General features: G+C 38.7%; 3 protein-coding genes across 4 annotated transcripts in view; 2 read left to right on the forward strand and 1 right to left on the reverse strand.

Moving 5' to 3' along the window:
* The first annotated feature begins 1,872 nt into the window (after positions 1-1,872).
* On the forward strand, positions 1,873-16,972 carry ankfy1 (ankyrin repeat and FYVE domain containing 1). The gene is made up of 25 exons (XM_042724106.1): positions 1,873-2,026; positions 4,026-4,230; positions 4,978-5,096; positions 5,261-5,396; positions 8,123-8,246; positions 8,743-8,892; positions 9,361-9,526; positions 9,660-9,864; positions 9,964-10,032; positions 10,231-10,430; positions 10,517-10,614; positions 11,256-11,466; positions 11,546-11,644; positions 11,732-11,885; positions 12,112-12,280; positions 12,451-12,569; positions 13,824-13,980; positions 14,098-14,298; positions 14,389-14,565; positions 14,660-14,807; positions 14,923-15,013; positions 15,133-15,257; positions 15,369-15,515; positions 15,610-15,700; positions 15,851-16,972. The coding sequence occupies exons 1-25, from the start codon at positions 2,017-2,019 to the stop codon at positions 15,981-15,983; spliced, it is 3,504 nt and encodes a 1,167-aa protein (XP_042580040.1). The 5' UTR covers positions 1,873-2,016; the 3' UTR covers positions 15,984-16,972.
* A 490-nt stretch (positions 16,973-17,462) lies between these two features.
* Positions 17,463-19,173, reverse strand: LOC109090082 (neuferricin). The gene is made up of 4 exons (XM_019103935.2): positions 18,741-19,173; positions 18,519-18,659; positions 17,953-18,139; positions 17,463-17,861 (listed from the first exon to the last, which is right to left on the reverse strand). Exons 1-4 carry the CDS (start codon positions 19,036-19,038, stop codon positions 17,684-17,686), a joined length of 804 nt encoding a protein of 267 aa, XP_018959480.2. The 5' UTR covers positions 19,039-19,173; the 3' UTR covers positions 17,463-17,683.
* An 812-nt stretch (positions 19,174-19,985) lies between these two features.
* zzef1 (zinc finger, ZZ-type with EF hand domain 1) overlaps positions 19,986-26,903 on the forward strand; it is a 36,396-nt gene continuing 29,478 nt past the window's right edge. The window contains exons 1-11 of one of the 2 annotated variants that reach the window (XM_042724105.1): positions 19,986-20,694; positions 21,792-21,936; positions 22,088-22,282; positions 23,094-23,277; positions 23,394-23,593; positions 24,580-24,790; positions 25,228-25,344; positions 25,618-25,796; positions 25,938-26,036; positions 26,241-26,332; positions 26,486-26,631. In XM_042724105.1, coding sequence (XP_042580039.1) covers positions 20,182-20,694; positions 21,792-21,936; positions 22,088-22,282; positions 23,094-23,277; positions 23,394-23,593; positions 24,580-24,790; positions 25,228-25,344; positions 25,618-25,796; positions 25,938-26,036; positions 26,241-26,332; positions 26,486-26,631 — 2,081 coding nt within the window. In that variant the 5' untranslated portion in view covers positions 19,986-20,181. The remainder of the gene's footprint in view (positions 20,695-21,791; positions 21,937-22,087; positions 22,283-23,093; positions 23,278-23,393; positions 23,594-24,579; positions 24,791-25,227; positions 25,345-25,617; positions 25,797-25,937; positions 26,037-26,240; positions 26,333-26,485; positions 26,632-26,903) is intronic. The other variant, XM_042724104.1, reaches the window with a different exon arrangement.

Genomic DNA, 26,903 nt, shown 5'->3' on the forward strand with positions numbered 1-26,903 from the left:
ACTTGTTCCTATCCATCCAGCAAGACTTAGTACCAAATAAAATAGCAGTTCTTTAGTTAGAGTGTGACATCATGTGAAGTTCTTGAAGACTGTAGTTCATCTCCCACCCTCCCCCTCTGGCTGCCGCACATCTAGTGTGCATCAGATCTGTTACAGTTGCAAGTGGCCTAACGTACCCACTTGTCAGTTTGAACAAAAGTCTGCTTTGGCATTTCTCCCTCAAACTCGATCCAGTTTTAGGGTGGAGAAGGCAGGGGTAAGCTATCGATAGGATACAAAGCATGCTCGTCATGACGGAAGTCTTTCTCAATCGGGACACTTCAGGTAAAATAGCTGTAAAGCACGGTCATTTTCTTATTAATTATGGGTCATGAAGGTATTTCTCTGATTTGGTTTTAAATGGGGTGGGCAGGGGGAGGGGAGTGCTCCTATCTCAGCTGAAAGGATGACTGCATTCTGAGTGTCAGGTTCTCATCTTTTCTCTTTTGTCGTCTATTTGAGGCAGGGAGGCAATGGCAAGGAAACCCATCAGATGTGATTTTTCCTTTTTCTGTTTTTTTTAATTTTTTTTTTTTTTTTTTGTTTTCAAAAGTGCCTCCAGTTTAAATCGCTTGGCTTGTTATGTGTCCTGCATCAAACAGGAGCTAAAGGGAGGAACATGTTTTAAGAACTGCTCATCATCCTCTCAATCTTGTGTGAATGTGAGGTTTTTTCATAACCCTTGTACCAGCATTCTGAATTATTTTGATGTAGCAATAACTCTGCTTTGCCCACATTATGTGCGAACGTCTTAAAATTGGAAATTGGTATACGATTTCTAGTAAAGATTCTCCCTTGTTTTTTTTTTTTTTTTTTTTGTGTGTGGTTTCTTTGATAGGTTCCTTAGCCATGCTTTAAATGTAGATCTCTTGCAAACAGTTTCTGGGATTTCAGATGAGGTGTGTGAGTGCATATGTTTAAGGGTGATCGAGCAGGGGTGTGTGTGTGTGTGTGTGCGCACACGCATGCTTGTATCCCACTCTCTCTCCTCCCACAATCTTTAATTCTCTGGTTAATTTTATTCTGGCTCTGACAGACTACTGCAGTTCTTTTGCCTAATGTACAAAGACAAAATACCGATGTATATTTTTCATGTTATGGAAATTGTCACCTCTAGTGAGTTCTTCTAAAATATAATTTTTTTCCAATACTTGTTTGAGTGTGCTGTCTGTGTTTAAAGTGTTGTCACAAACTTGAAAGTATTATGAAATTCATCCATTCATCAATACCAGCGTAACTACAAATGTATGTGCTTTTTATTAAGGTTATTCTTCTCAAAACATGACAATTTTACATAAACCATTGGCTGAGAAGTGTATCTACCGTTTTGTAGTTTTTAAGACATTTTTGTTCTATATATGTTGTTTTTATTCGTTAATAGCAGTTTTAGTACTAGAAGTTATGCCAAGGCAACATTTGTCATTTCTTTTAGGTAATTTATATCTTGTTTATTATTTTTTGTTTCAATTTCACAAAAAGGTTTTTAATCGTTTTAGAAAACAATAACATTGGCTAGGACGATATTGCTTGGCTGTCATTAAAAACAATTGAATTTAAGAAAATGTGCATTTGAATGTGAAACAGTTGCCACCCCCGGTGGTATAAGTGCCATGTAGTTATACTGAGACTTTTATACAACCGATTAGGCCCTATTTTTAGAAAGGGTTTTGGAGGTGTGAGCCAAAGAGGGCATTTATCTAAATGTAATTCCTTATCCCTAATGTCTTTGGAACAATCATGAGGAACACGTTGGCTTTTGGTCAAAATAAAGCTTAAATAAGAGTGCTTATTAAAGACCCCATGTATAGTTGGTTTATTTGGCACACAGACTTGCACTTTATGTAGACTGTCATTGATAATACACTTTATAAACGTAATATATCTTTGGTGAGGTGCTTCCACACACACGCTCCTCCCAAATCAAAACCTTCTTCCCGCGGTCTCTCGCGGTATTAGGCGACCAGCCACGGATCCAACATGGCGGAAGGTATGAGAATGGTTTCTTTCTTATTTTTCACGCCCTTTCTGTTTAACACATGCAGCGGTTGTACTTTTACACGATTGACAGACCTAATAATGCATGTAATTGATTTCACCACAGCCAGTTGGCAACAAATATTGCGTACCTCTGAAAACAGCCTCATTATTGCTTAGATTGTTTTTTCCAGCTAACGTTAGCTGGTTGCAAGTCAGGTGGTGGGCTGGGCGGTGGTAATAATCATTTGCCGGGTGATTTGAGCACTAGTGTAAAATATATATATAAGATAAATGCTTCTTCTAAAATATGTCTTCAGTTGTATATGTCGCAGAACGTCCAACGTTATGATTTTGAAATAGAAATAGTTGTTTTCAGAAACATTGTCGTCATGTATTCTGAATTTGTGCTTGCCTTCCAAATCTTTTTTTTTTTCATTAGAATTTGCCATTTTCTTAGTCTTTTATCCCGTTCTTTGTCATCTCAAATGATAAAATCACCTGAATGTATAAGCTGATTTTTATATCTGACAATGTATTGCACTGTATATTTGATATATTTCAATTATATAACATGACAATGATATATGATAACAGTAGAAAATAAATAAATGTATACCTCTTCAATGTTGTTGTTATGTACGGATAATTTGCACATATCTTGACTGCATATAGAGAAGTCTCAGCAGGCGGTCGCAACCGTTACTTTATCAGCTCATATGTGACATCTCCCTTCTTTATCTTTCCACAACATGCTGTAAAATATAAGAAAAAACATTTCAATGCCATCTTCTTCAAATAGCGTAAGAACACTTTAACAATCGTTCTGTCATGTTGTTTATTTATTTTTAAATGACGGCGTGGGTAATAATAACAGTCTAGTGCAGTTGTTTTATAATAATGCATCCCTGTTAGGTTAGTGACGAGCATATTGTTTGAAGCCGTGGTTGGTACATTTTTAAGGCTGTTTCTCTTTCTGAAAAAAGATTATTAGAGCAATTTATTGTAAACTAATTACACTATTTCCAGATAATCGAGAATGATTTATTCTTCATCTGAATTCATTCTGTAATTCATGTAAATACTTGTTGGTATTGCAAGCAGGTTATTGCGTCACAAGGTTTCTTGTCATCTGATTGCTGGTGAGCTTTTTAAATACTTTATGGGGCCTATTTGGATGGTTCTGAGTTGTTGATTGCTTAGGACACTGGCTACTTGAATCTAGGCTAAAGGCAAATGGCTCACATATTAAACAGAGAACAACTATTCCTTTGCTTACAGGCTCACAGGCTTAATTGGTTGCAATGACTAGGGTAGACTTTTCGCAAAAATGATACCTTTCATATAGTACATTTACACCAGGTGCTGCTTGCTGTTTTAGCAACATTCGAAGATTTTCCTAAATGTCAAATGGTTACACATTATTAGACCGGGTTTCTCAGCACCTACGCTTATGTAGTGCAATGGCAAAGTGTAACCTCAGCATTCTAGAGAGACACAGAAATAAATTCAAGGAAAGAGGAAGGAAGCGGCCCATGTTGGAATGTAGGTTAAGCTCTGAAATCCTCTAGTTACAGATCCAAGGCAATTACCACACTGAGAATGACGAGTTTGAAGTTGTTATTTTGTGGTTTGATTGGAATGATATGGATCTCGAGGGTGTATATGAACACTAGTGTTCGTTGTAAGTGTTTTTACTTCTCAAAAAGCAGAAAGACAGTTTTCCTCAAATATCGTTGGTCCACTTCACCTCCCTTGAGCGTGCTTGGGAAGTCTGTCTGTGTCAGCAGTTTTCATATGAAATGTGTGTTTTGTCCCTCTCTTTCTCTTCTTCATGGCATTTCCACTTCCCTTTTGCATTACCCATCACATTTCTTTTCACTTTAACTTTTTATTATCCATTTACCCTAAATTTCTCCTTATACCCCATGTGCTTATTCATTGTGTTCCACTTCTTGTCATCTCTCCCCTTCTTGCCCCTCACCTCTCCATCATTTTCATTATACCTGCAGAGGAGGTGCAGAAATTGCAGAAGCACCTTGCTCTGCTGAGGCAGGAGTATGTGAAGATGCAGCAGAAGCTGGTGGAGACGGAGAGGCGGTGCTCTGTGTTGGCCGCCCAGGCCTCTCTCCCTGGATCCACCTCCCAGGCCAGTGACACCTTCATCAGCCGCCTGCTGGCCATCGTGGCTGGCCTTTATCAGCAAGAGCAGTACAGGTGAGCACTGGATGTGAACTGTCACTTACTGTTAGATGAAGTCGTATTTAACCACAGAGACAAAAGAAATAGGAAATAAAGATGCACAACATTAAACATTTTTATCAGGTGTTTTTTTTTTTTTTTTTTGCATTTGGATATTTTTTCATAGTAATGAAACCTATTTTTTTCCCAGTGTATGGGAAAAATTGCATACAATTAGCATGGATTATAAATGCCAAATGAAATGATGTATACTTGCAATACTTGTTACCATATATGGTTAACATATACTTTCTCTTTATAGACAGGCTTTATTGTCTTATGTAAAACTTTTTTTCTTTTTTTTTTTTTCTTTTTTTGGTGAAATATTACCTAGACATCTTTGTTCAGCTCTTGACAGTTTTTATAACTTGATTTGAATTTTTGCTCTCACTAGTGTATTAAAGTTTTGATTTGCAGTTTCATTTAGCTTCTCATTTAGCATTAAAGCTGGCTGAAAGGGTTTTAATATGTCTGCTGGGTCTGTAAAGTTAGGACGTTGTATTGCAGTTGTATTTCTTTATATTGCACCATGTTATTGCGAAGTTACAGAATGATCCATCTGAGATTTGAGCCCAGACTGTAGTCTCAGATCTGACCTCACTGAGACCATTGCATAATACATAAGCTGTAATGCATCAAATGATATTGTAGATGATGACTGCATATTTCACAGGGATGCTGTGTAAAGTCAGTATGACAATATCAATGTTTTTTTTCTCCTAGTGATCTGCAGGTGAAGATTGGACAGCAGAGGTTCAGTGCTCATAAATTCGTGCTGGCTGCTCGGAGTGAAATCTGGAGCTTAGCCAACATGACCTCCACCTCAGAACTGGACCTCTCAGGTAACAATGACTTCTCTGTTTCCTACAACCCGCACTAGAAAAGTAGAATGTCTATTTTTTTCCTTATTGTTCAAATGCAGTATGCAGTATGCAGCAGTGTCAAATCCTTCAAAACTGAACCTGCTGTTGGATTCTTTCCTGTGCTTCCCCTTGTGACTTCCTAGATGCCAAACCTGAGGTTGCCATGGCAATGCTGCGCTGGGCGTACACGGATGATCTGGAGTTGAGTGGAGACGATGGCTTCCTCATCGATCTGATGAAGCTGGCCAACCGCTTCCACCTCCATCTTTTGCGAGAAAGGTGGGAACAGTGTCTTTAGCTTAACAGATGCAAATGACTGGATAGATTTATGTCTCATGTTGCGTCTTTCTTTACATCTCATTGTGATTCACCAGCAGAAAAGTTACCATGTAACCGCTGTTATCTATCACTCAACATATTAGAATTTCAACTACAAGTATATAAAGCACCCCTCAGCATGGATTGATGTAAACACAAAGGGTTTTAGTGATGAATCTTACACTTATGATTTCTGCAATGTGGAAAATGCTAACAGAATCGCAGAATCCAGATGTGTAAAATGGAATTTACTGTACAAGTCGGAATGTCACAGAACTTGAAAAATTTTGGATGGATACATAAAAAACGTAGGTCAGTACACTTAAATCAAAACGCGATATGGACTAGTGTCTGTGAATATTAAGCCGCAAATACCATTTAAATATGAATCCTGTATATTCTGCTCAAATCAGTGTGAATGAATGGCATAGGCGTGGTTTCGATAGACACATACTGAATAGCATGTGGCACTCGCTGTGTTTTCAGCCTTTGCCGCCTCAATTTATGTTTACATGAACAAGTGAACAATTTCTAGAACTGCTCTGAGAGTCACTTCATGAGCATTTTACCGTTTCTTTTGAATAAAACTATTGTCATATCATCTACAAAAAGAAACTTAAAGGTCTTCACAGCAGCCCATTAAAATAACAGTTCGGTTTAACTTGAAAAAATTGTGACACATAATATTTAATGTAATGATAGTATTACTACTAATAATCAAATTATTATTAAAACATTATTTTTCAAGGAATGTTTACAAGAATTTAATTCACAGAAAAATTTAAATACACAACATAGTATTTCTCAAAAAAAAAAAAAAAAAAAAAATTAGAGATGGTTTTGATTTTTAATATTTAATGAAACCATTAAAATTAATAGAAAACAGAATTTGGTAAAAAATAAAACAGATTTTGAGAAAAAAATTTAACGCATTTCATAGGGCCTCAAAGAGTAAGTTCTTCTTTCAGGCGAATCCAATTGGAGTTATATTAAAAATTGTCCTGGATATTCTAAGCGTTATCATTGAAGTCAGCAAGTGTTTCTGTTCAACAGTCCAAAACATGTTAAATAAAGCATGTGCATCCATAATAAAATGTGTCTCGCATGGCTCCAGGGGGTGAATAAAGGTCTCCTGTAGCCAATCCATTTGTTTTTGTAAGAAAAATATCCATTTTTCAAACAACATAAACACTTTTCTATCACTCCCTCTATCTGTCATACTCGTAAGCCGTTCTGGCAGATGACGTCGGCATTGTGTGGTTAGTGACGAAAGCAGTCATGAAAATTAGAAGTACAAACCAAGTATTTGTAAAGAAAAATGTTAGAGGATTTCGATATAAGCCAAGAAGAGACTGGTTTTCCTTTGCTAAAGTAAGGAAACTTTGCTTTCTTTGCTCCTGTAAACAAACTCGCGAGACTAGCATATCTCAGAGGCACGCGTATAACGCATACGTCCTACGTCATCTGCTGGAACGGCTTCAGCATACGACAGTCAGCAGAAGTGAGAGAAAAGTGTTTATTACTTTTGAAATATGGATATTTTTCTTACAAAAATGCATGGATTCGCTACAGGAGGCCTTTATTCATGCCCCAGAGCCGTGTGAGGCACTCTTTTATTGTGGATACACGCGCTTTATCTAACTTGTTTTGGACTGTTAACGAGGGACACCCCCCCACTGCAATGAAAATGCTTGGAATAGCCAGGACAATTTTTAATATTACTCCGATTGGATTCGTCTGAAAGAAGAAAGTCATATACACCTAGGATGCCTCGAGGGTGAGTAAAAAACAGGCTAATTTTCATTTTTGGGTGAACTAACCCTTTAAAAACGTTTTTTTTCCCCTTACAAACCTACATTTTTTTTTACAATGTAAAAATTTTAGGTTTCATGATTTTTATTAATTAGACATGCTTTTTGGTGTATAAAGTTTAATTTAACCATTAAAACAGAGTCTTGAAAAAAAATGGTATCCAGAAAAATTAAAAAGGAAAAAACAGTTCGGGAAGAAGTAAACTGGATTTCATTGGTCCGTACGCTTGATTACTAAAGCATTTGAATATGCATCACGCCATCATTTTTAGTTACTCTGGTCCTTCACTGAGCCATATTCATCAAATTAAATCTCCCTGAAAGCACGCATTCTTTTACCTGCCATTTGCCTGAAAGAAGCTTATAGTTAAACAGTGATGCGCCATCATCAGAGTGCCCTTGAGTCAAGTACATAATCCTCTCCCATCAATAGGTATACTTAAGTCACTTTAGATAAAAGCAGTTGCTAAATGGCAAGCAGACAGGCTACATATTTTGTGCATTTATACTACGACTACAGAACAACTTTGATAATTTTAGTAACATTATACATATTTTTACTATAACTTTTGATCATTCTACATACTTGCTGAATATATGTATTAATTTCTTAAAATAAAACCTTACTGACCCCAAACTTTTGAATGTTAGCATACTGTATGTAAAAAAATCAGAAGGTGAAATATGGAAAAAGAAATGTGTTAACCCATATAAATGATAAAAGGTCATGTGATAATAGGGGTCATCCTTTTTTTTAAATAAAGAGAAAATAATTTGAAATTTTACATTTGATGAGCATATCTAAATCATTTCAAAATTGAGTTGGTAGTGTTGTCAGTGAGCTCTGTGAACAGATAAATTGTTTTTCAAATGCAGATGTGAGAAAGGAGTGATGTCATCAGTGAACATGAGGAACTGTATCAGGTTCTACCAGACAGCTGAAGAGCTGGACGCCACAACACTGATGAACTATTGCGGAGAAATCATCGCCAGTCACTGGGTGAGTCAGAAGAATGGAGCCATCATCCTCGCCCTTAAAAAAACCCATCAGATTTGGAATTCATTCTATAGATATGCATAGCTTTGATCTAAGCTAGCATCTTTTTAAAAGCAGCAGGATTTTGTTGTCCTTGATGTTTGAAGTCTCTTTTATGACTACTTGTAAATCCCCACAAGGCATAATGATTGATTCTCAAGGTTATGTTTATGACCAGGATGGTAAAGGAAGCACTGTGGTGGGCTTAAAGATGCTCTCTCCACTGAGTGAAACTGAGCACATCGATATGGGCTTAGCAGACCTTGAACAAGACCTTGATATAGAGAAGACCAGAGGGAGATTGAGATTTGCATAATTATTAAAGAAGTCACCTGCTGTTTAAATGAGGAAATAGTTCCGCAATGCACACAATGAGTGTGTTAATGTAGAATGGAGAGATTTCAAATGAACAGATGCTTAAATATGTTTATATTTACTTTTTCTTTACCCTCTCAAACAGGATGATCTTCGGAAAGAGGACTTCAGTACCATGGATGCTCAGCTGCTCTATAAAATGATCAAATCCAAGACCGAGTACCCCCTTCACAAAGCAATTAAAGTAGAACGAGAAGATGTGGTCTTCCTTTATCTAATTGAGATGGATGCTCAGGTAAAAAGCCAGCACTGAATCTTAGTAATTATAATGCAAAATGGATCTATTTATTATTTATATTTATATTTTATAGTTAACATACTCAGCTGGATTTAGTCGCATTTAATACGCTAATAAATGTATGATCCTCTGCTAACAAGCTTGTTTATTGCATGGCAAAGTCATTAGGACAAATGTAAATAATTCTCACTATTTACAAACTATTAGCTATGAATTTTGCCTCAAACTCCTAATTTGCTGTTTATTAATAGTTAGTAAGGTAGTTGTGAAATTTAGGTATGGGTTAGGATTAAAGGATCTGAAAAATGGTCATGCAGTATAATAAGGCATTAATATGTTTTTTTTTTTTTTTTTTTTTTTAAGTGTTAATGAACAGCCAATATGCTAGTGATATGAATGCCAGTTAATAGTGAGAATTAGTCGGTAAAATAAAGTCGACCTATGTTTTCTTTTATTTAATTCCTATTACCTGGAAAGCTGAATGAGCTGGACAATAATGGAGACTTGGCGCTGGATCTGGCTCTGTCCAAGAAGCTGGAGAGCATCGCCACCACACTGGTCAACAATAAGGCAGATGTTGACATGGTGGACCAGAGCGGCTGGAGTCTTCTTCACAAGGCCATTCAGAGAGGTGACGAGTGCTTGTATTTGGCCAGATTTAATAAAGCAAGCTTCAAGAATCTTAAGAGAAGTTTTTTTATTTTCATTTGGTGGTCTGAGCACTCTCCCCTATCTTGTGTGTTTCTCTTTCCCTGTCTTTTTAGGAGATGAATTTGCCTCCACTTTTCTGATCCGTCACTCCGCACAAGTGAACGCTGCCACAGTGGGGGCAGTGGAGACACCGCTGCACCTGGTCTGCTCTTTCAGCCCTAAGAAACATAGTGGTGAAGTTATGGCTGGCATGGCTCACATCGCTGAGGCTCTGCTCAAAGCTGGTGCCAACCCGAACATGCAAAACAGCAAAGGACGGTGGGTAACATATAGTATTCTGCATTAATGACTATGTTTATGGGGGTACAACTTATTCAGTGTATTCATCACTTAATATTCTCATTATCCACTTCTTAGGACACCATTACATGAGGCTGTGGTGTCAGGAAATGAACCGGTCTTTAACCAGCTGCTGCAATGCAAACAGTAAGCTTAAATATGCTTTATCTTTTTCAATACGAATGATCTGAGGAGTTAATGGAAAAGTATACTACGTAAAATATCTGCATGCATGTAATACACAAAGTTATCTAAGACTTGTGTTTTAAAATGTACAAATGCAACAGAGTACAGTGTATCGCATTATGTTTTTTTAACCTTCCAATCCCTCCTCTTCATGCCTAGATTGGACCTTGAACTGAAAGACCATGAAGGCAGCACTGCACTGTGGCTGGCTCTGCAGTACATCACTGTGGCCTCTGACCCATCCGTCAACCCTTTTGAGGATGAAGCTCCGGTTGTCAATGGAACCTCATTTGATGAGAACAGTTTCGCAGCGCGGCTCATACAGAGAGGAAGCAATCCTGATGCACCAGACTCCAATGGTACTGCACATCTTGCACTTTATAAAATGTCTATCTGTGTCCTTTTAGTCATTTAGTCACAGTTAATCACGACATCTCGTCCTCAGGTAACTGCCTCATGCAGAGAGCAGCTATCGCAGGAAGTGAAGCAGCCGCTATCTTCCTGGCCACACATGGAGCTAAAGTCAATCACACCAACAAATGGGTGAGTCTGTCTACTTTGATTAGAAATCAACTGCCTGTCACGTGTTTGAACACACATACTCATTTACAGAATTTTGAATAATAGTGTAGTCATCCACACAATTAAATATATATATTGACTTTTTCAGCAAGGATGAATTAAATTGATCAAAAAGTGACAGTAAAGACATTTGTCATTTTCTAAAAGATTTCTAATTCAAATAAATGCTCATATTTTGAGCTTCAGATTGTTCAATGGTTTTCAGCATTGATAAGAAGAAGAAATGTTTCTTGAGCAGCAAATCCTCATATCAGAATGATTTCTGAAGGATCATGTTGAATTGATGACTGTGGTGATTGTGGTGATGGTTCTGATTTTTCTTTTTTGGAATAAATTACATTTTAAAATATATTAAAATAGAATACAGTTATATTAAATTGTAATGATATTTCACAATATAACTGTTTTTAATGTATTTTTGATCATTGCATTTATATTGATAAATGCAGCCATGGTGAGCATAAAAAGACTTCAAAACATTTGAACGGTAGTGTATATATACATCTGAAATCTTACATTTAATAACAAATGAGTAGTAGTAAATAGGTGGGTTATTATAAATTAAATAATATTTTTATATATTTTTTTCCCTGTCTTTTTAGGGTGAGACTCCCCTCCACACGGCTTGCCGCTGTGGCTTGGCAGGGCTGACAGCAGAGTTGCTCCAGCAGGGGGCAAATCCTAACCTGCAGACTGAGAGCGCCCTGCCTGACGGAGTTGAGAAAAGCCAAGGGGTCTCCCTGCAGAGTCCCCTCCACCTAGCCATCATTCACAACCACCCAGATGTGGTGTCTGTCATACTAGAGCAGAAAGGTGAGGGATGAGAGATGATGTTTGATTTCATCGTTGGTCAGTATCACTCATAACTGTATTTTTGCTCCATCTGTAATAGCCAATGCACTACATGCCACCAACAACCTCCAGATCATCCCTGACTTCAGTTTGAAAGACTCTATGGATCAGACCGTTCTGGGTCTTGCGCTTTGGACCGGTGGGTTCTGTTAAAATCTCCTTCTGCGAGTTCACTGCTCATGCAGATCTTTGAGTTTTTCATGTATCGTCTTATTTTCATCACTAGGTATGCACACTATTGCCGCACAGCTGCTGGGTTCAGGAGCAGCTATTAATGACACCATGTCTGATGGACAAACACTACTGCACATGGCCATAAAGAGACAGGACAGCAAGAGCGCCCTCTTCCTGCTGGAGCACCAGGCCGACATCAACGTCAGGTACTACACCTACCTGATAGAGATATAAAACGTTGGTTAGCATACATCTCCCAGACATGTTGAGCTGTGGTATTAATGTCAGCAGTGAGGGTTTGAGTCCTGCTGGTTGTGTGTCTTAATCCCATGCCCTCTCTGCTATTTCTGAAAGAGTTGACACATATAATAGATGATAATTTATGAAACCATGAAAATAAATCCTCAAACTACAAATCATGCTTTGTTCCAGGACCCAGGAGGGGCAGACAGCTTTACAGTTGGCCATCAGTAACCAGCTTCCTTTAGTAGTGGACGCCATCTGCACAAGAGGAGCAGACATGTCAGTGGTGGATGAGAAGGGTGATCCTCCACTCTGGCTGGCTCTAGAAAACGGTTTGGAGGACATCGCTTCCACACTGGTGAGAACTTTGTTCTATTTACCAATTGGGATCATTAAACTGTCATTGCTTAACATGCTATTATATCTTGAACCATATTTAGTTTTCCATATTCTTGTTAAAAAAAATAATGCTTATGATGAGTTGAGTTGATTTGACTTGATTTTTTTATTATTATTATTATTAATTAGGTCAGGCACGGGTGTGATGCTACCTGTTGGAGTTCAGGGCCTGGAGGATGTCAGCAGACTCTTCTCCATAGAGCCATCGATGACAACAACGAGATCACTGCCTGCTTCCTTATACGCAGGTTTGCAAAACGTCTCCCTATTTTATTTTGGTTCTGAGCAGAAATTGTAAAAAAAAGAATATGACAGGCCATCAAAAAAACATTTTCAACACAAAACACCAACTGATTGGTGGTTTTTCATTCCTATAGTGTGCTGCATGGACGACATATTTTTGTAGTCCAAAACCTAGATATGAGTTAGCACTTTAGCATTTCCAGTTCCATTGTTTTTTTCAAGTTGTGCAATTAAGTCAAACTCAAGATATTTTCATGTTTTATTTTACAACATATTATCCTCTTAAAATGGCTAAATGGAACTACACTGGCTGTTGATTACCTTAAAGGTCATCGCAACGTACAGGGAAAACATCTACTCACTAGTCTGCTTTCACAGCCTTGTTGTGTTTAGAACTGCACTCTTGTAAACTGCTCCAAAAATTTCAGGGAAAATGATTTTTACTAAAGACCAAAAGAATTGGCGGAAGCTTAGTGATCGTTGTAGTCGTGATTGTGGTGTAGTTTGTTTAGAGCCTAGATTTCACTTTTTACTTCAGTGATTGTATTTAGACTTTAGAATCCATTCAAGCTGTTAATTTGTGAAGATTATCATAATGACAAAATGTATAAGAATCAAATTTTTGTTGGTCACAGAACTTATTTTCTGTAATAATCCAAAAGCCAATAGAAAAAAATACTTTTGCATTTAAACCAGGGTGATGTTAAAGGTGCTGTATGTAAGTTTTTGACTCTACTAAAGCATGAAAATACCATAATATGTTTGCAGATATTTAAGAAACTAAGTTAACATACTTGTTTATCTGAAAAACAATACTAGAGTCAGTTATTCTCCTTTGAAAATGTGCGTTCTGGGCCGGAATGTCTGTCTATGTTTTGGTTTGTGAAACCCGCTCACTGCCAGTTTACCCAATTGTATTTCGGAACCCCAGACTGCCAGTTGGCGGAAAACAGCATATTTAATTTCATTCATCGTCAAGTGTGCTCGTTCCTGTTGGTGTCGTCAATCTTACAACCTGCGTATGCGTCAAGTCTGAGAAGGTGGGGCCAGGAGAAAAAAAAAACCTCTGCAATATTTTGAATTTGACCTGCAAAACCTAGTTCAACAACTCAATGTCAATCCTACACACAGCACCTTTAACTTCCGTGTTGTTCTACAAAACTATGTCATCACTGAACTGAATACTAATTGAACAGACATTCCAAAATGTGGCTTTTCTATATCATTTCCATATCACCGATCTCAACATGTGTTTTCAGTGGCTGTGATGTGAACAGCCCGAGGAGGCCTGGTCCTAACGGAGAGGGAGATGAGGAGGCGAGGGATGGACAGAGCCCACTGCATCTGGCTGCGTCCTGGGGACTGGAGGAGGTGGCGCAGTGCCTTTTGGAGTTCGGAGCCAATGTGAACGCACAGGTTCATACAGATGCATACATTCACTCTAGTACTATTTCTTTAGATGACAGAATGCAATTTAATTGGTGCTTTATGCAGATATGTTCCATGTACACACACAGTTTTCTCTGTATGCAGGATTCAGAGGGTCGTGCTCCCATCCATGTGGCCATCAGCAACCAGCAAAGCATCATCATCCAGCTGCTCATCTCCCACCCTGAAATCCGGCTGAATATTCGAGACAGACAAGGCATGACGCCGTTTGCCTGTGCCATGACTCATAAGAACAACAAGGCTGCCGAAGCCATCCTCAAGAGAGAGCCTGGTGCTGCTGAACAGGTGTGCAGGCCTGATTATACCCACATACAAAGATGAAATATATGTGTGATGTCACAAGCCACTGGATCAATGTTCTCTCTCTTTGTCTAGGTGGACAACAAAGGTCGCAACTTCCTGCATGTCGCCGTGCAGAACTCGGACATAGAGAGTGTGCTCTTCCTCATTAGCGTACAGGCCAACGTGAACTCCAGAGTGCAGGACAGTGCCAAACTCTCTCCTCTACACCTGGCCGTACAAGCGGGATCAGAGATCATTGTCAGAAATCTGGTAAAGCAAAGATTATTTGATTTTATTAGATTTTTTCCAAGTCAAAAACTAAAACATATATTGGTGTTTTCTCTGATGTATGTGTGGATTGTAGCTCTTGGCTGGTGCTAAAGTAAACGAGTTGACCAAGCATCGTCAGACAGCACTGCATCTCGCCGCACAACAGGATCTTTCCACAATCTGCTCTGTCCTGATCGAGAATGGCGTTGATTTCACTGCAGTAGATGAGAATGGAAACAATGGTAAACTATTGCAGTTATAAGCCTCAGTAAATATTGGCATAAAAAGTAAATTTATTATATTATTCCTGTATCAGTGAATTCCATTGTATCATTTTCTTAAATTTCCTTCTAATAGCACTTCACCTGGCCGTGATGCAGGGGCGTCTGAATAATGTGCGTGCTCTGCTCACGGAGTCCAACATAGATGCAGAGGCCTATAATCTCAGGTTTGACTCAGAATGTCTTGTTCCACAAATATATGAAAAAAAAAAAAAAAACACAAAATGTGCTATTTTCACTGACATTCACTAACTTTAACAGTTTTGCCCTGTTTTCTTCTCTCTAGAGGTCAATCTCCCATGCATGTCCTTGGTCAGTATGGGAAGGAGAACGCGGCAGCCATCTTTGAGCTGTTTTTGGAGTGCATGCCTGAGTATCCCCTGGATAAACCAGACAATGAGGGAAACACAGGTTGGTGAAGTACAACCAGTTTGATTATACGGAAAAGGGTCATTTCCCATAATAATAGCAATCATGCCATTTTGGTTGGATCAATGATGGTTGATGCTTTTCTCCTTCCAGTGCTTCTGTTGGCATATATGAAAGGAAATGCTAACCTGTGTCGTGCCATTGTGAGGGCTGGAGCCCGACTCGGCGTTAATAACAACCAGGGCATTAACATCTTCAACTATCAAGTTGCCACTAAGCAGCTTCTGTTCCGTCTGCTAGGTAAGAGATACAGGTTTAGTGTTTCTAAGACATTCACAACGCTGGTAGTAGATATATCTAACTAGTTTTATTTATCACATTTTGAACGGTTCAGATATGCTATCCAAAGAGCCCCCATGGTGTGATGGTTCAAACTGCTATGAATGTATGACCAAATTTGGAGTCACCACCAGGAAACATCACTGGTATGTAGGCAACATACAGTGTTCAGTCCTTTTACTGTTATAAAGAACACACTCTTCTTTCTTTTCAAATCATAACTCCATTTATGATGATCTTCCTTTGTCCTGCCATCTAATAACTCATTCTTCATTGTCTTTTTCTTTCTCTCTTAGCCGCCATTGTGGGCGTCTGCTCTGCCATAAGTGCTCTATAAAAGAGATCCCCATTATCAAATTTGATCTGAACAAACCTGTACGTGTATGCAACATCTGCTTTGATGTGCTGACATTGGGCGGTGTGTCCTAACACACGAGAGCAATGTGGCCACCAGCCAAGAAGAAATGGAGTAAGACACAAAGACAGGAAGAGCCGTTGAACAAAACCATTCCATTCTTGTCAAAGAGAAAATACAACCATAACAATCTGTGTTTGTTCTAGCAGTACTTTTTAGAACCAAACTATTATATGTCGAGGATCCAGATTAAAACTAGTGGAGTGCTGATGCAAATGAAAATTGTAGTTCCAAGTTCAGCTTTTGGCAAAAACCAAGTGTGATAGGAGAAGGGCAACTACTATAAAAAGAACCATAGGGGTTTTATACAGGGCTAATGTGCTATTTGGACACTATATGATTATTATTAGTACTTCATTTTCCATCAGAATGACAAAACTAGTACATGATTCCCACGTGCAATCATGCCGTACTCGAATTGACTTTTTTTTTTTTTACAGATTGATTAACCCCAGTTTAAAGTAGCTACAGCGTCTTGTGAACATTTCAAGGAAGTGTGTTTAGTGTTGAATGCTGCTGGATATGAAGGGATCTGTGAAAGGTAGCCATGTTTTAAGTAGTGTGAGGCCTTAATCATACTGTGCAGGGTCTTTCAGTTGTTGTATCGAGGTTTTGAACACATTTTAACTTCTATGGAAGGACATTTCTCTTTCTCTGGAGTTCAAATCAAAACACTAAGAGAGAGATGGAGAAATATTCTTTGCTAGGTTAATGTTATGTTATTAGTAACATGGTCACTTAATCATTTATAAATCTGCATATTCAGTGGGGTTTATTTTAACCGATCCATTAGTTTACATCATACTTGAATTTGAGAACCACTTCAGATTTGGAATAGTTCTGATGTGGATTTCAAATCGTTTCTTGTGATTCTATTAAGCCAGACAGGTGCAGAAATACAAGTGCATAATTCTGACAGCGCTTACTATGCATATGCATGACATCATTTGTAGCCTGTTGGTAGTCATCATCGCATCATAATCACACTTTATTCATTTCTGATCACCAAAGGATACATTCCAGTTAACTTTTGCCCTGTAAGCTTCAACTGGGGGAGCTGCTCGCTTTGTTGTTCTTTTCAGAAGTCTTCTCAGTGGCGTAATGCATCACATTATCATATTTTAAATGCTTTTTCATGTCCATGCTTAACAGGTGCACTTTATCAAAGTTCTTTTTTTTACATTTCTGATCATATTTCAAAGGTGATTGAGTTTTTGGTTTATTTGTTGGGGGGAGGACCAACTCCACAGTCTGTTATTGGTATTGTTAAATTGTACAGATAAATGTATAATATTTTTGACCACTACAACTGTTTTGTACTTAATGCAGGTTGTGCTTTTTTGTCTATGTGACAAACCTACAATTTGGCCTCTGTTTAATCTTTCTGCACATTGTATGGTATCTGTATGCTCAGATATTTAGCCTGTCGCCGCCTCTAGTATCCTTTTCAAGAAAGGGAGGACAACTTTACATAAAGGACGATTGAAAAAAAATCTATAAAATTGTCTTTTATTGAACAATCTTGATTTTATGGCACAAGTAATCTACTTGGCCACAAACTGCAATTAAATTAATTCAATTAGAAACATAACTATGTAAATAACAAGCAGCATCGGGTACTTGGCCTGCTACAATAAACCCATCAAAAACATTTCCAAGAAAAATTTGTTAAATGAAATACAGGGACTCTTATAGTGTGATGAATACTTGTAGCTCAGTCTTTAGTGATATGACAGGACTCTGCATGATGAGGACAGTCTTTGTACTCTCTGAGGTTTCGGTTCTCAGTGTGAACTGGATCTGACAGTTTGATGCACACACATCGGGAGTGGCCAGATCCAGGGGAGAAAAGCATTCTGGGTACTCCAACCCAGTCTCTGTGAATGCCACCGCTACAAAAAATGTTTTAAAGTTTTTACATTTGTTAGGAACAGTGTCAAATGTTGGCCAAAGCACTGATAGATTAAAAAGTCAAAAAATTACCTCATTGTAGAGCACCATACCCGTCCCCCACTGGCTTCACTCCACTCCGAGTTACAGGCTGGGTACAACTGCATCTCACTCTGAGCCTGGGCCTTTTTCTTCAACCCCTCAGACAAGAAAGCCTCAACATGTAACAGAGCATCAGTGGGCTGCCCGGTTTCTGTGTAGAATCGGCCTATCAGTTTACCTGCAGCACAAGGGCCATACAGACAGACACCTTAAAGGGACAGGTCACCTTGAAATGAAAAATCTGTCATGATTTGCTCTAAAATATCATAATTATAAGTTGTTATTTATTAATAATAATATTTACATGCAGAAAGACAATATACAAAATATTCTAAGAAGGTTACGATAAACTTAAGTGCATTTATTACAATTATTACACCATGTAAAAGTCTTACAAGCTATTTAGGTTCTTTAAATGATTCAAATATATCAACACCTAAAAATAAAATGTAATTTCTTTCAAATTTGTGAAATGAATATAAAATTCTCAAAGAAATAGTAATAAAATAGTCAGAAGCTCGCTATGAAAATTGTCATCGAGCGTCATAGGTACCCACCTACTGGAGTGTAGTCCTTCTGATAAAAAGACAGCCAGTCATAAAGAGCCACAATCTGGGAGTCAGTGAAATCCGAGATATCGCTAGACAAACCAGCCTCTGTGAAATCACCTGTAATAAACGCCCTTGATGCGTCTTTCCCTGCACAAACAACACACAGATTTCCTCAATCTCTATGTGTTAGCTTCACTCAGTGGCCTGTAAATTGCATAGTGAACTAACCTGTAAAGAAATTATAACCGCCGCCAGGGCCGTAATGTTTCCGCCCCTTTTCAACGTCAAACACATGTCCTAAGATCGCCAGGTACAATCCTTTACTGTTCTCTTCTCCGTTGTATAAAGACAGCTCATCTTCGGTCAGCATGCGACCCGGAGCAGATGCTGGCACGTCACTGACCTGCTGCCGCAGCCACGACTCCAGCACACTCGCAACACTGCCAGAGATCGGGAATGTGAGCCACTCCGGCACCGTCCATACGGCCAGGACCATTGAAATAATTGCTACTAAATATTTCAGCATTGTGCATACAGTGTATAAAGTCGAGGACGAAATGTCAAGCAGTCAGCATTTAAAATAAGAAACATTCAGTACCGCACGTATTAACAATGCCACATTTGTCAACATGTTTCCGGGTATGTGACTGCGCAAGTGCGCATGCGCAAATCTATTGGGAAAATATAAGCTTTTTTATATTTATAGCTGAAAGTTTATTATTATTATTAATATTATTATTATTATGATTATTAATATTATTATTATTCAGTGAACATTAATCAACAATATAGATAACAAATGAAAGAAAAAAATGAATTAAAATGTACACGCAGACAAATTTAAAAACAAAGAAGGCATACACAGAATTCAAATAAAAATATGATTTGTGATGGTGATGGTGGCCTTTTAATTTTTGAGTAACTCTCAGAATAAGACTATGAAATTCTATTAGTAAATGCATGAGATTTTGTATGATAAGTCTTAAAATATTTCACTGAATATACTGAAATTTCCAGTGATTTTTTTAAAAAAAAATTTTACTTTCAGTACCACAAGAACAAGAGATATTGCATAGTCACATTATTAACAACAAAAACTGCCCAAATTTCAGTGCTATTTAAAAGATTACTTGTTTACAGTTTTTAGTTTATTTATTTGTTTGCTTGTTTTCAGTTTACATATAATTCTAAGTTATAAGAGGTAAGAAATTTGGTTTTCAAAAAGCCCATTCTTTTTATGTCGTATTTTTCCAATAAAATAAGCAATTGTAATATTGTCATTGTATTATTCTTCATATTCCAAAATGTGATTCTGGGGGAAAAAAATATACAAATTGATATAATCACTGAACATCAGCTTCATATATGAGCATTTATTTATTCAAAAATGACAAAAAAATATCATTCAAAAGAATGATTTGCGAATACTGGCGGTAATACGCTAGGGGGCGTGTTTACAGCGCAGCGGGCGTCGCTGAGCTCACGGAAGGGAGCAAAGTTTTTTGCTGACAAATATGACGTCAGCTGGCGGAGCCCGTCAATGCGGTAGTGACAGCGGAGGAGCGCACTGACTGGAAAAGTACACTGGACTAATCAACCCTGACACTAAAACTCAGCTTGAAACCTGGGCTGAAGGCGATCGGAAGAGAGCCCGAGGCCGCAGAACAACATGGGGAACGCGGAGGGCGGCTGCGGCGCAGGGAGCGGCGACGATGAGGACGTAGAAACGGAGAGTCCCGTGTTCGCTGAGGGCAGCCCGGCCTCTGCGGCCACAGGCAATAGGGCCGGCAACAGAGGAGGAGGAGGAGGAGGAGGAGGAGGTGGTGGCGGCGACAACAGCGGCGGAGGCGGAGGCGGAGGTGGTGGGGGTGCAGGAGAAGGAGGAGGAGCAGCGGCAGCCTCCGGTCCGGGGAGAAGCGAAAGGGGTTCGGCGAACCCGCCGGCCCCGACCTATGGACTCCCCACTGCTGAAGCTCTGCTGGAGCAGGTGAAGCTGAGAGAGGCAGCGGCCCGTATGAGCGACTCATGGGTCGCCATTTCGGAGTCGGTGCTGGCACGCAACGAGAGCGCTCTGTTGCGCTGGCTGGAGGAGCGGCTGAGCCGCGGAGAGGAGTCCGTCACTCTGGAGCAGTTCTGTGAGATGCTGGAGAGCAGAGACGCGCCCAGAGATGATTGCGAGGAGGTGATCAAGACATGTCACTCAGATGAGCAATGACCTGCTGTAGCACAGTGGTTCAAGCCAGGCCTTGGCTCATAACTAAGAGTTTGCCGGTTCAAGAGAGACCAAAGAAGGGTTGTTCATGAACACTTACTAGTGCACTTCAGCAAAACGCCCCTGTCACCTAAATGACGTATTAGTGAATAAGCAGTATTTAGCTCACAAACAACTCAAAGTTGTGTAATTGACCACTTAGCTTTCTCTATACTCTGAGTGTGGTTACATTGTGTAATCTCTATCTGATAAAGGCTGTTTATTGGCTGTTCCCACCTAGTTCACTTTAAATCTTGACCGCATTTCAGCACATCACAGGACAGTCCTATTAGATTTGCTTTGTCTTTCTTTTTGATTGGTAGATATAGGGTTTGAATACACTGACTATTATTGACTGCAAGTAGTCAGACTCATCTGTGCCAGTATAGAATAGGTCTTGCCGTGGTGTACTCCTTGTAAATAAAAAGGTTATAAGAAATGCTTTAGCAAATTAAATTTAGCAATAACAAATTACCGTTTGACACAGATTTCTACAATTGACTATTGATTTCCAATTTGTATAAGCAAACTAAATGTTTTTCAATTTATTTTGCGTATACAAATTGGCAGTAAATACTCCGAAACTCAGCTGTATAAATCTTTTTTAAAAGTTAGATTTGTGACTGACAGACTTCATTTTTGTTAAAGCTACTTACAAACCGTAGAGATCTTTAGTGGGCATCCATAATCATAATCATGTACTGTGTTATTTACACTGTATTTTCAGACATATCCAAAATCATTATTGTACTATGGTGCATTTTGTTAGTGTGGTGCTTTCTGGAGGTGGCTATACTGATTTAAACATGACTCGCTTTCATTTGCTTTACAAATGATTCACATGCTGGCTCGAGTGTGTTTATACGGGTGAAATGGACAACTGGTTTGAGAGAGCTAGAGAGACTAGTTGTTCTTGTCCTCCTTTTGTTTTCTGTTTGCCTTCTCTTTTGTGCGATACCTCAGCCTAATATTTGTGGCACAGAATGTACAGACAGAAAAAAATAATCTCTTCCATTTGTGCTCTTTAGGCCTTTGGTCAATTTGATGCTGAGGGTGATGGGATTGTTGATGTGGAGAACATGCTCATGGCACTGAAAAACTCCAATGGAGCCAACCTGCAGGGAGAACTCAGTCATGTGATCAGGCAGCTTCAGGCGTGCTCTTTGACACCAGGTGGGGAAGCAGACGTGAACGTTCTTGTTCATTTGAATGCAATGGCAACACAAGCTCAGATGTCCAAAGTTGACCATGCCAGGTAACTATGCAAATGGTTCTCATTGTTTGACCCAGTTGTTGTCCTCTTTTACCCTTCATGCTCATCCAGGGTTTGTGGATATCTTCTCCAAGTCCAAGGACCGTCTCAAAGCACATGCCTCCAAAATCCTGAAATTCTTGCACCGGAATCGCATCCCCAGCAGCGCAATCCCATTCCCTGTGCTGGAAGGCTACAACAGCATCTGCACCATGAGGTCTTCAGTAGTGCAGGACTTTCTGGATTACCTGCTACAGAAGGAGAAAGGTGAATGGTGGTTAGTGGGCAGAGTGGAAATAACAATTATTATGCAGTATAGTGCTGCAGGGATGATATATTTTTGTAAGCCAACTCAGAAGTGAGAATCACCCTGGTTCCTGTGGACGCTGCTGTGATTTAGGTTAAAAACAGTAAATACTCACTCACTGTCGGATCCAATATAGTCAATATACAGTAGCATCGTCTTTTAGTTTCAATCTATCTGAAAAATCTGTGTCAAATTGTGCCATGGTCTGGGTCTTCATTAAAAAAAAAGTTCATCCACTCTTTCCTAAGGTTGGGATCAGAAGGAAGGCAATGCAAAGACTGTGTTTTTCCACAATTTGCCACTGCATAGTGTCTTGTTGTATTCAGAGCATCTTTATAGTTTGGTTTCTGCATAGATGTGCATTTGCCCCTTTCATTATTTACCTACTATATGCACAAATCGGTGGGCGGGGCTAAGCAGGCAGTGACGTAGACGTTTTGGCAAACTGGCTTCAATATAAGCTGTGTTTGGATAAACAACAGAGATTTGAGTTCTGAAACTTACAGGATGTTTTTATAGTACAGTGACCTCTTATGTCAAAAGATCAAGGGAATTTTGCTTTAAGGCATTTAATCAAAAACCCATTCAAAACATGTGTAAAAATGCTAACTCATTTGCTAGTTATAGGGCTTATTCTTGCAGGACTCTATTGGAAAGAATACTTAATTTAGCATTTTCTATTTTGTGCTTTAGAGGTACAGTTTACTGTGGATAAAATATGAGAACATTTTTCTCCATCTCCTTTGTATATTCTACTGACTATCCTCTCAGATCTAGACATCCAGTACAGAGCTGAGCTCAATCATGACCCAGATGTGGATAAAGTTAAGGTGGTCACCCAGTGCTACAACTTCATCGAGGCTTCGTCCAACAGTGCAGACATCAACAAGCTCACCAATGGTGAGACTGTGTCTTTCTGGCAGTCGGACGGTAGCGCTCGCTCACACTGGATAAGGCAAGCTGCCCATTTCATTTGTGCATTTTCATAGAATTAAAATATAGCTGATGATGTAACACATTTTATTACCTTCCCTAATAACTAGTTTAATATTACCCCCTTCACTTTCACAGGTTAAAGCTGAAGCCAGACATAGTTTTGAGACGCCTGGCCATTGCGGTAGCATCTAATGACCACAGCTACATGCCGCAGCTGGTGTCTATAGCTGTAGGAAAGAACCGGCGCTCCCTGCAGGAGATCAGAGATGTGAGGATCCCCAGTAATGTCACGGGTTATGTACCGCTACTGGATAACGCCAACATCAGCCAACCTTGTGAGCATACACTTGTCTAACAGAATCTTCTGTTTGAAGTTTGAATTTGTGCACTACTACTAGTTTGGGGGTTTTGAAAGAAGTCTCTCATGGTCACCAAGGCTGCATTTATTTGATAAAACAAATACAGTAAAATACCGGTAATGTTGTGCAATATTACTACAATTTAATGTTTTCTATTTTTTTATATTTTATAATGTAATTTATTATTGTGAGGGCGAAGCTGATTTTTCAGCAGCCATTACTTAAGCCTTCGGTGTCACATGATCCTTCAGAAATCATACTAATTTGCAGATTTGCTGCTCAACAAACATGTCTTATTATCAGTGTTGAAATATGGTGTTATTTTTGTGGTTACTGTAATACATTTTTTTAAGATTCTTGAAAAATAAATACATTTATTTGAAATAGAAACCATTTGTGGCATTATAAATAACTTTACAGTAGGGCTGCACAATTAATTGAATTTCTAATCGCAGTTGCAATTATGGATGCCACAATTACATAATTGTTCAAAGCGGCAATTAATCATTCAAAGTCCACTTATGTTATTCTGCATGCTTAAGATGCGTTTTTCTTTCTTTCTACCGTAATCTTAACGGTTTTTCCATAGTTTTAATTTTAGTTTTAGTATAACATTTTAATACCATTCATATTTTTACCAATCCGATGTATAGTGGACATTTGAGGCTTATTAATATGGAAAAGCACAAAGTTTTTCAGTTAGAGTGTTTTCAGCTTGTTTATTTTCATATAAAAATACAGCATGCAGTTGCATCAAACAATAGTATAAACATCATTCATTGTAAATTGTGATAATCTTAATTAACAATCGCAATTACAATTTCAAGGGAAAAATCGACAATTATGATTTTTGTCATAATCGTGCAGCATGCTGTGAGTGGAATATAAAGAGAGACTGTGATTTCTGTTTATTCCACGTATATACAAAAAGCCCATATGCTGATCTTCCTTTTGTCTCTCAGATATTCAGATAAACATTAAGCGCTGCCTTAGCGATGGCTGTGACACACGTATTCATGGTCTGAAGACAATGGGCTACCAGATTACCAAGAGTAAAGACGTTTCAGTGTCCGATGCCTCAGCTATATGGTATCTGTCGCTCCTCACGTCTCTGGTCACCGCTTCCATGGAAACCAACCCTGTGCTTGCTCAGACCGTCCTACAGAGCACACAGTAAGTCAGGAGAAATGACTAATGAATATTGCTTCTCACAAAGGCATGGCAGTAATACCACTGTATTTGTGGTGTTATAGTCACAAATCGGATTTATATAGTGTGCTGGATGGGAGCTGTATGTTTCATTCTCTGTTTTGCCTATTGCATTTTGATTTGAAAATTTGAATTTAATTTGTTGAGACATGTACACTACCATTAAAAAAAAAAAAAAAATATATATATATATATATATATATATAGTACATAAATTGGTACTTTTATTTACCAGTGATGCATGAAATTGCTCAAAAGTGACAGTAAATATTTTTATAATGTAAAAAAAAAAATTCTATTTCAAACTAAATGTCTTCTTTTGAACTTTTTGTTCATCGTGAAACATTTAATTTGATCAGAGCTGTTTATTTTACTGTGTTTTAATGCTTTTTGTTTTCTAGGAAAGCCTTACAGCACATGCTGCCCCTGTCCTTAACGCCGTCTTCAATGGAGTTCCCCAAATTCCTCTCTGCAAACATTCTGGAAGAGGTGGACGGCTTTTTACTGCGCATAGCAGAGTAAGAATCAAGCTCTACTAGCACAAGCTCAGCTCAACTCAGCACGTTTAAATCTGTTATTAATAGGTCAAAACAATACTGACATGGAGGGCAATAGTGGCAAACCCTTTTTGGTTTTAATTATACAATACAATACTGTTTTTTTTTTTTATCAGTGAATAATTACAGCTTTTTCATCTGAACGTAATTGGACACTCTTCCCTTCTTCTGCTGAGAAAGCTTAACAGAAGTGCTTTGCTTTCAACCGTCCTGTGTGTCTCTCTCTCTCTCTAGCTGCTGTGTGTCTCCCGACGCTGAGCTGACTCTGTTAGCGTTTGCTCTGGCTCGAGGCAGCGTGGCTAAAGTCCTCATCTCTTTGTCTGGTATTTGTGAGCATCTAGACTCAGAGTACAGAGCTTCCTCACTGCTGGCCTCTATGGCATCTGTCCGGTTAAGACTACTCTACCGTAATGGTAATGCACAGTGGTTCCAAAGGATTTTTTTCAATTTTAATAACTAATACATTTTTTCATTTTCATCAAATGAAAAAAAGGTAACAGTAATAGCACTGATATAGATGTTTCTTTTCGTTTATTACTGTTCATGTAAATTAGGTAAACCCTTCCAGCTCCATCTGCAAGCATGTGATGTGAAGGGTAAAGAGGAGAAGTCTGGCCCAGAAAACATGCTGACGGAGCCCAACACTGGAGATGGTGCGGTCTTGGTTTTATTTGGTGTAGAGATGGGTATTTTGATAGAGTGCTGGTGTGAATAGCGATGTCTTTTAAAACAGCTGTGTGCTTTAAAAGAATAGCTTTCTCGGTGGAGGAAGGCTGTATGGTTGAGCAGTCATCTGTATTGCTTAGAAAGAAATGAATGCAAAGTGGACCCTCTTAATGCTTCATCTGTACCTGCAGGTTTTCTGACAGAGAATGGAAAGAGGAAAGCCAGTATTATTCTGTCTACTGAAAACCAGAGCTGTTTCCAGGTCACGCAGATCAAGATAAAAGTAAGAAAAGCTTTAGTAACACTTGAGAATTGTGCTTTGTACTTCTTAAGCATGAAATTAGAGTGTGTTCTGTAAATGTTCATTTGGAAACATACAAACTGATTTGATCTACATATCCTAGTTTTAAACCACTGCTGTGTTCCTACGCTTCAGGTGCGTAAAGGAGCTATTGGTGCTAAATGTGGCTTGGTGTTTGCCTATAATGACAGCGAGGCATTTGATGCAGATAAACACTTCAAAAGATTCAAAAATTATGACAGCTGGGACTACAAAGACTATAAAGAATTTGTCCAAGACAGGTATGTCACAGTGATTTGTTAATGTAACATTATTGCTCATAAAAGACACCCAATGTTGATCACATGAACTTGTTTAGGAGAGTATGTGAGAGAGAGCAGCTTGTGTGAATAATAACGTGAGAATGCATTGTCTTGCTCAGTGCATGTGAGAGTGTATTTTGGTCTTTGCCCATGTGCACACGGCCGAGATGGCTGTAAATTCAGTGAGAATGTTTTTGTGAGTCAGTTGACCTCTCGCTGTTATCTGCCTCTATACCTCACACACTGTCACA

Source organism: Cyprinus carpio, chromosome B5 (genome assembly GCF_018340385.1).
Source record: "Cyprinus carpio isolate SPL01 chromosome B5, ASM1834038v1, whole genome shotgun sequence".
Taxonomy (NCBI): Eukaryota; Metazoa; Chordata; class Actinopteri; order Cypriniformes; family Cyprinidae; genus Cyprinus; species Cyprinus carpio.

Excerpts from the sequence above, each read along its gene's own strand:
- ankfy1 (XM_042724106.1), top strand. Across the intron at positions 5,097-5,260 it reads CTCAGAACTGGACCTCTCAG|ATGCCAAACCTGAGGTTGCC; the intron begins GTAACAATGACT and ends GTGACTTCCTAG. Across the intron at positions 14,808-14,922 it reads AGATGAGAATGGAAACAATG|CACTTCACCTGGCCGTGATG; the intron begins GTAAACTATTGC and ends TCCTTCTAATAG.
- LOC109090082 (XM_019103935.2), bottom strand. The coding sequence starts at position 19,038 with ATGCTGAAATATTTAGTAGCAATTATTTCAATGGTCCTGGCCGTATGG. Across the intron at positions 18,660-18,740 it reads CGGTTATAATTTCTTTACAG|GGAAAGACGCATCAAGGGCG; the intron begins GTTAGTTCACTA and ends TTGTTTGTGCAG. Across the intron at positions 17,862-17,952 it reads GTATGGTGCTCTACAATGAG|CGGTGGCATTCACAGAGACT; the intron begins GTAATTTTTTGA and ends CATTTTTTGTAG.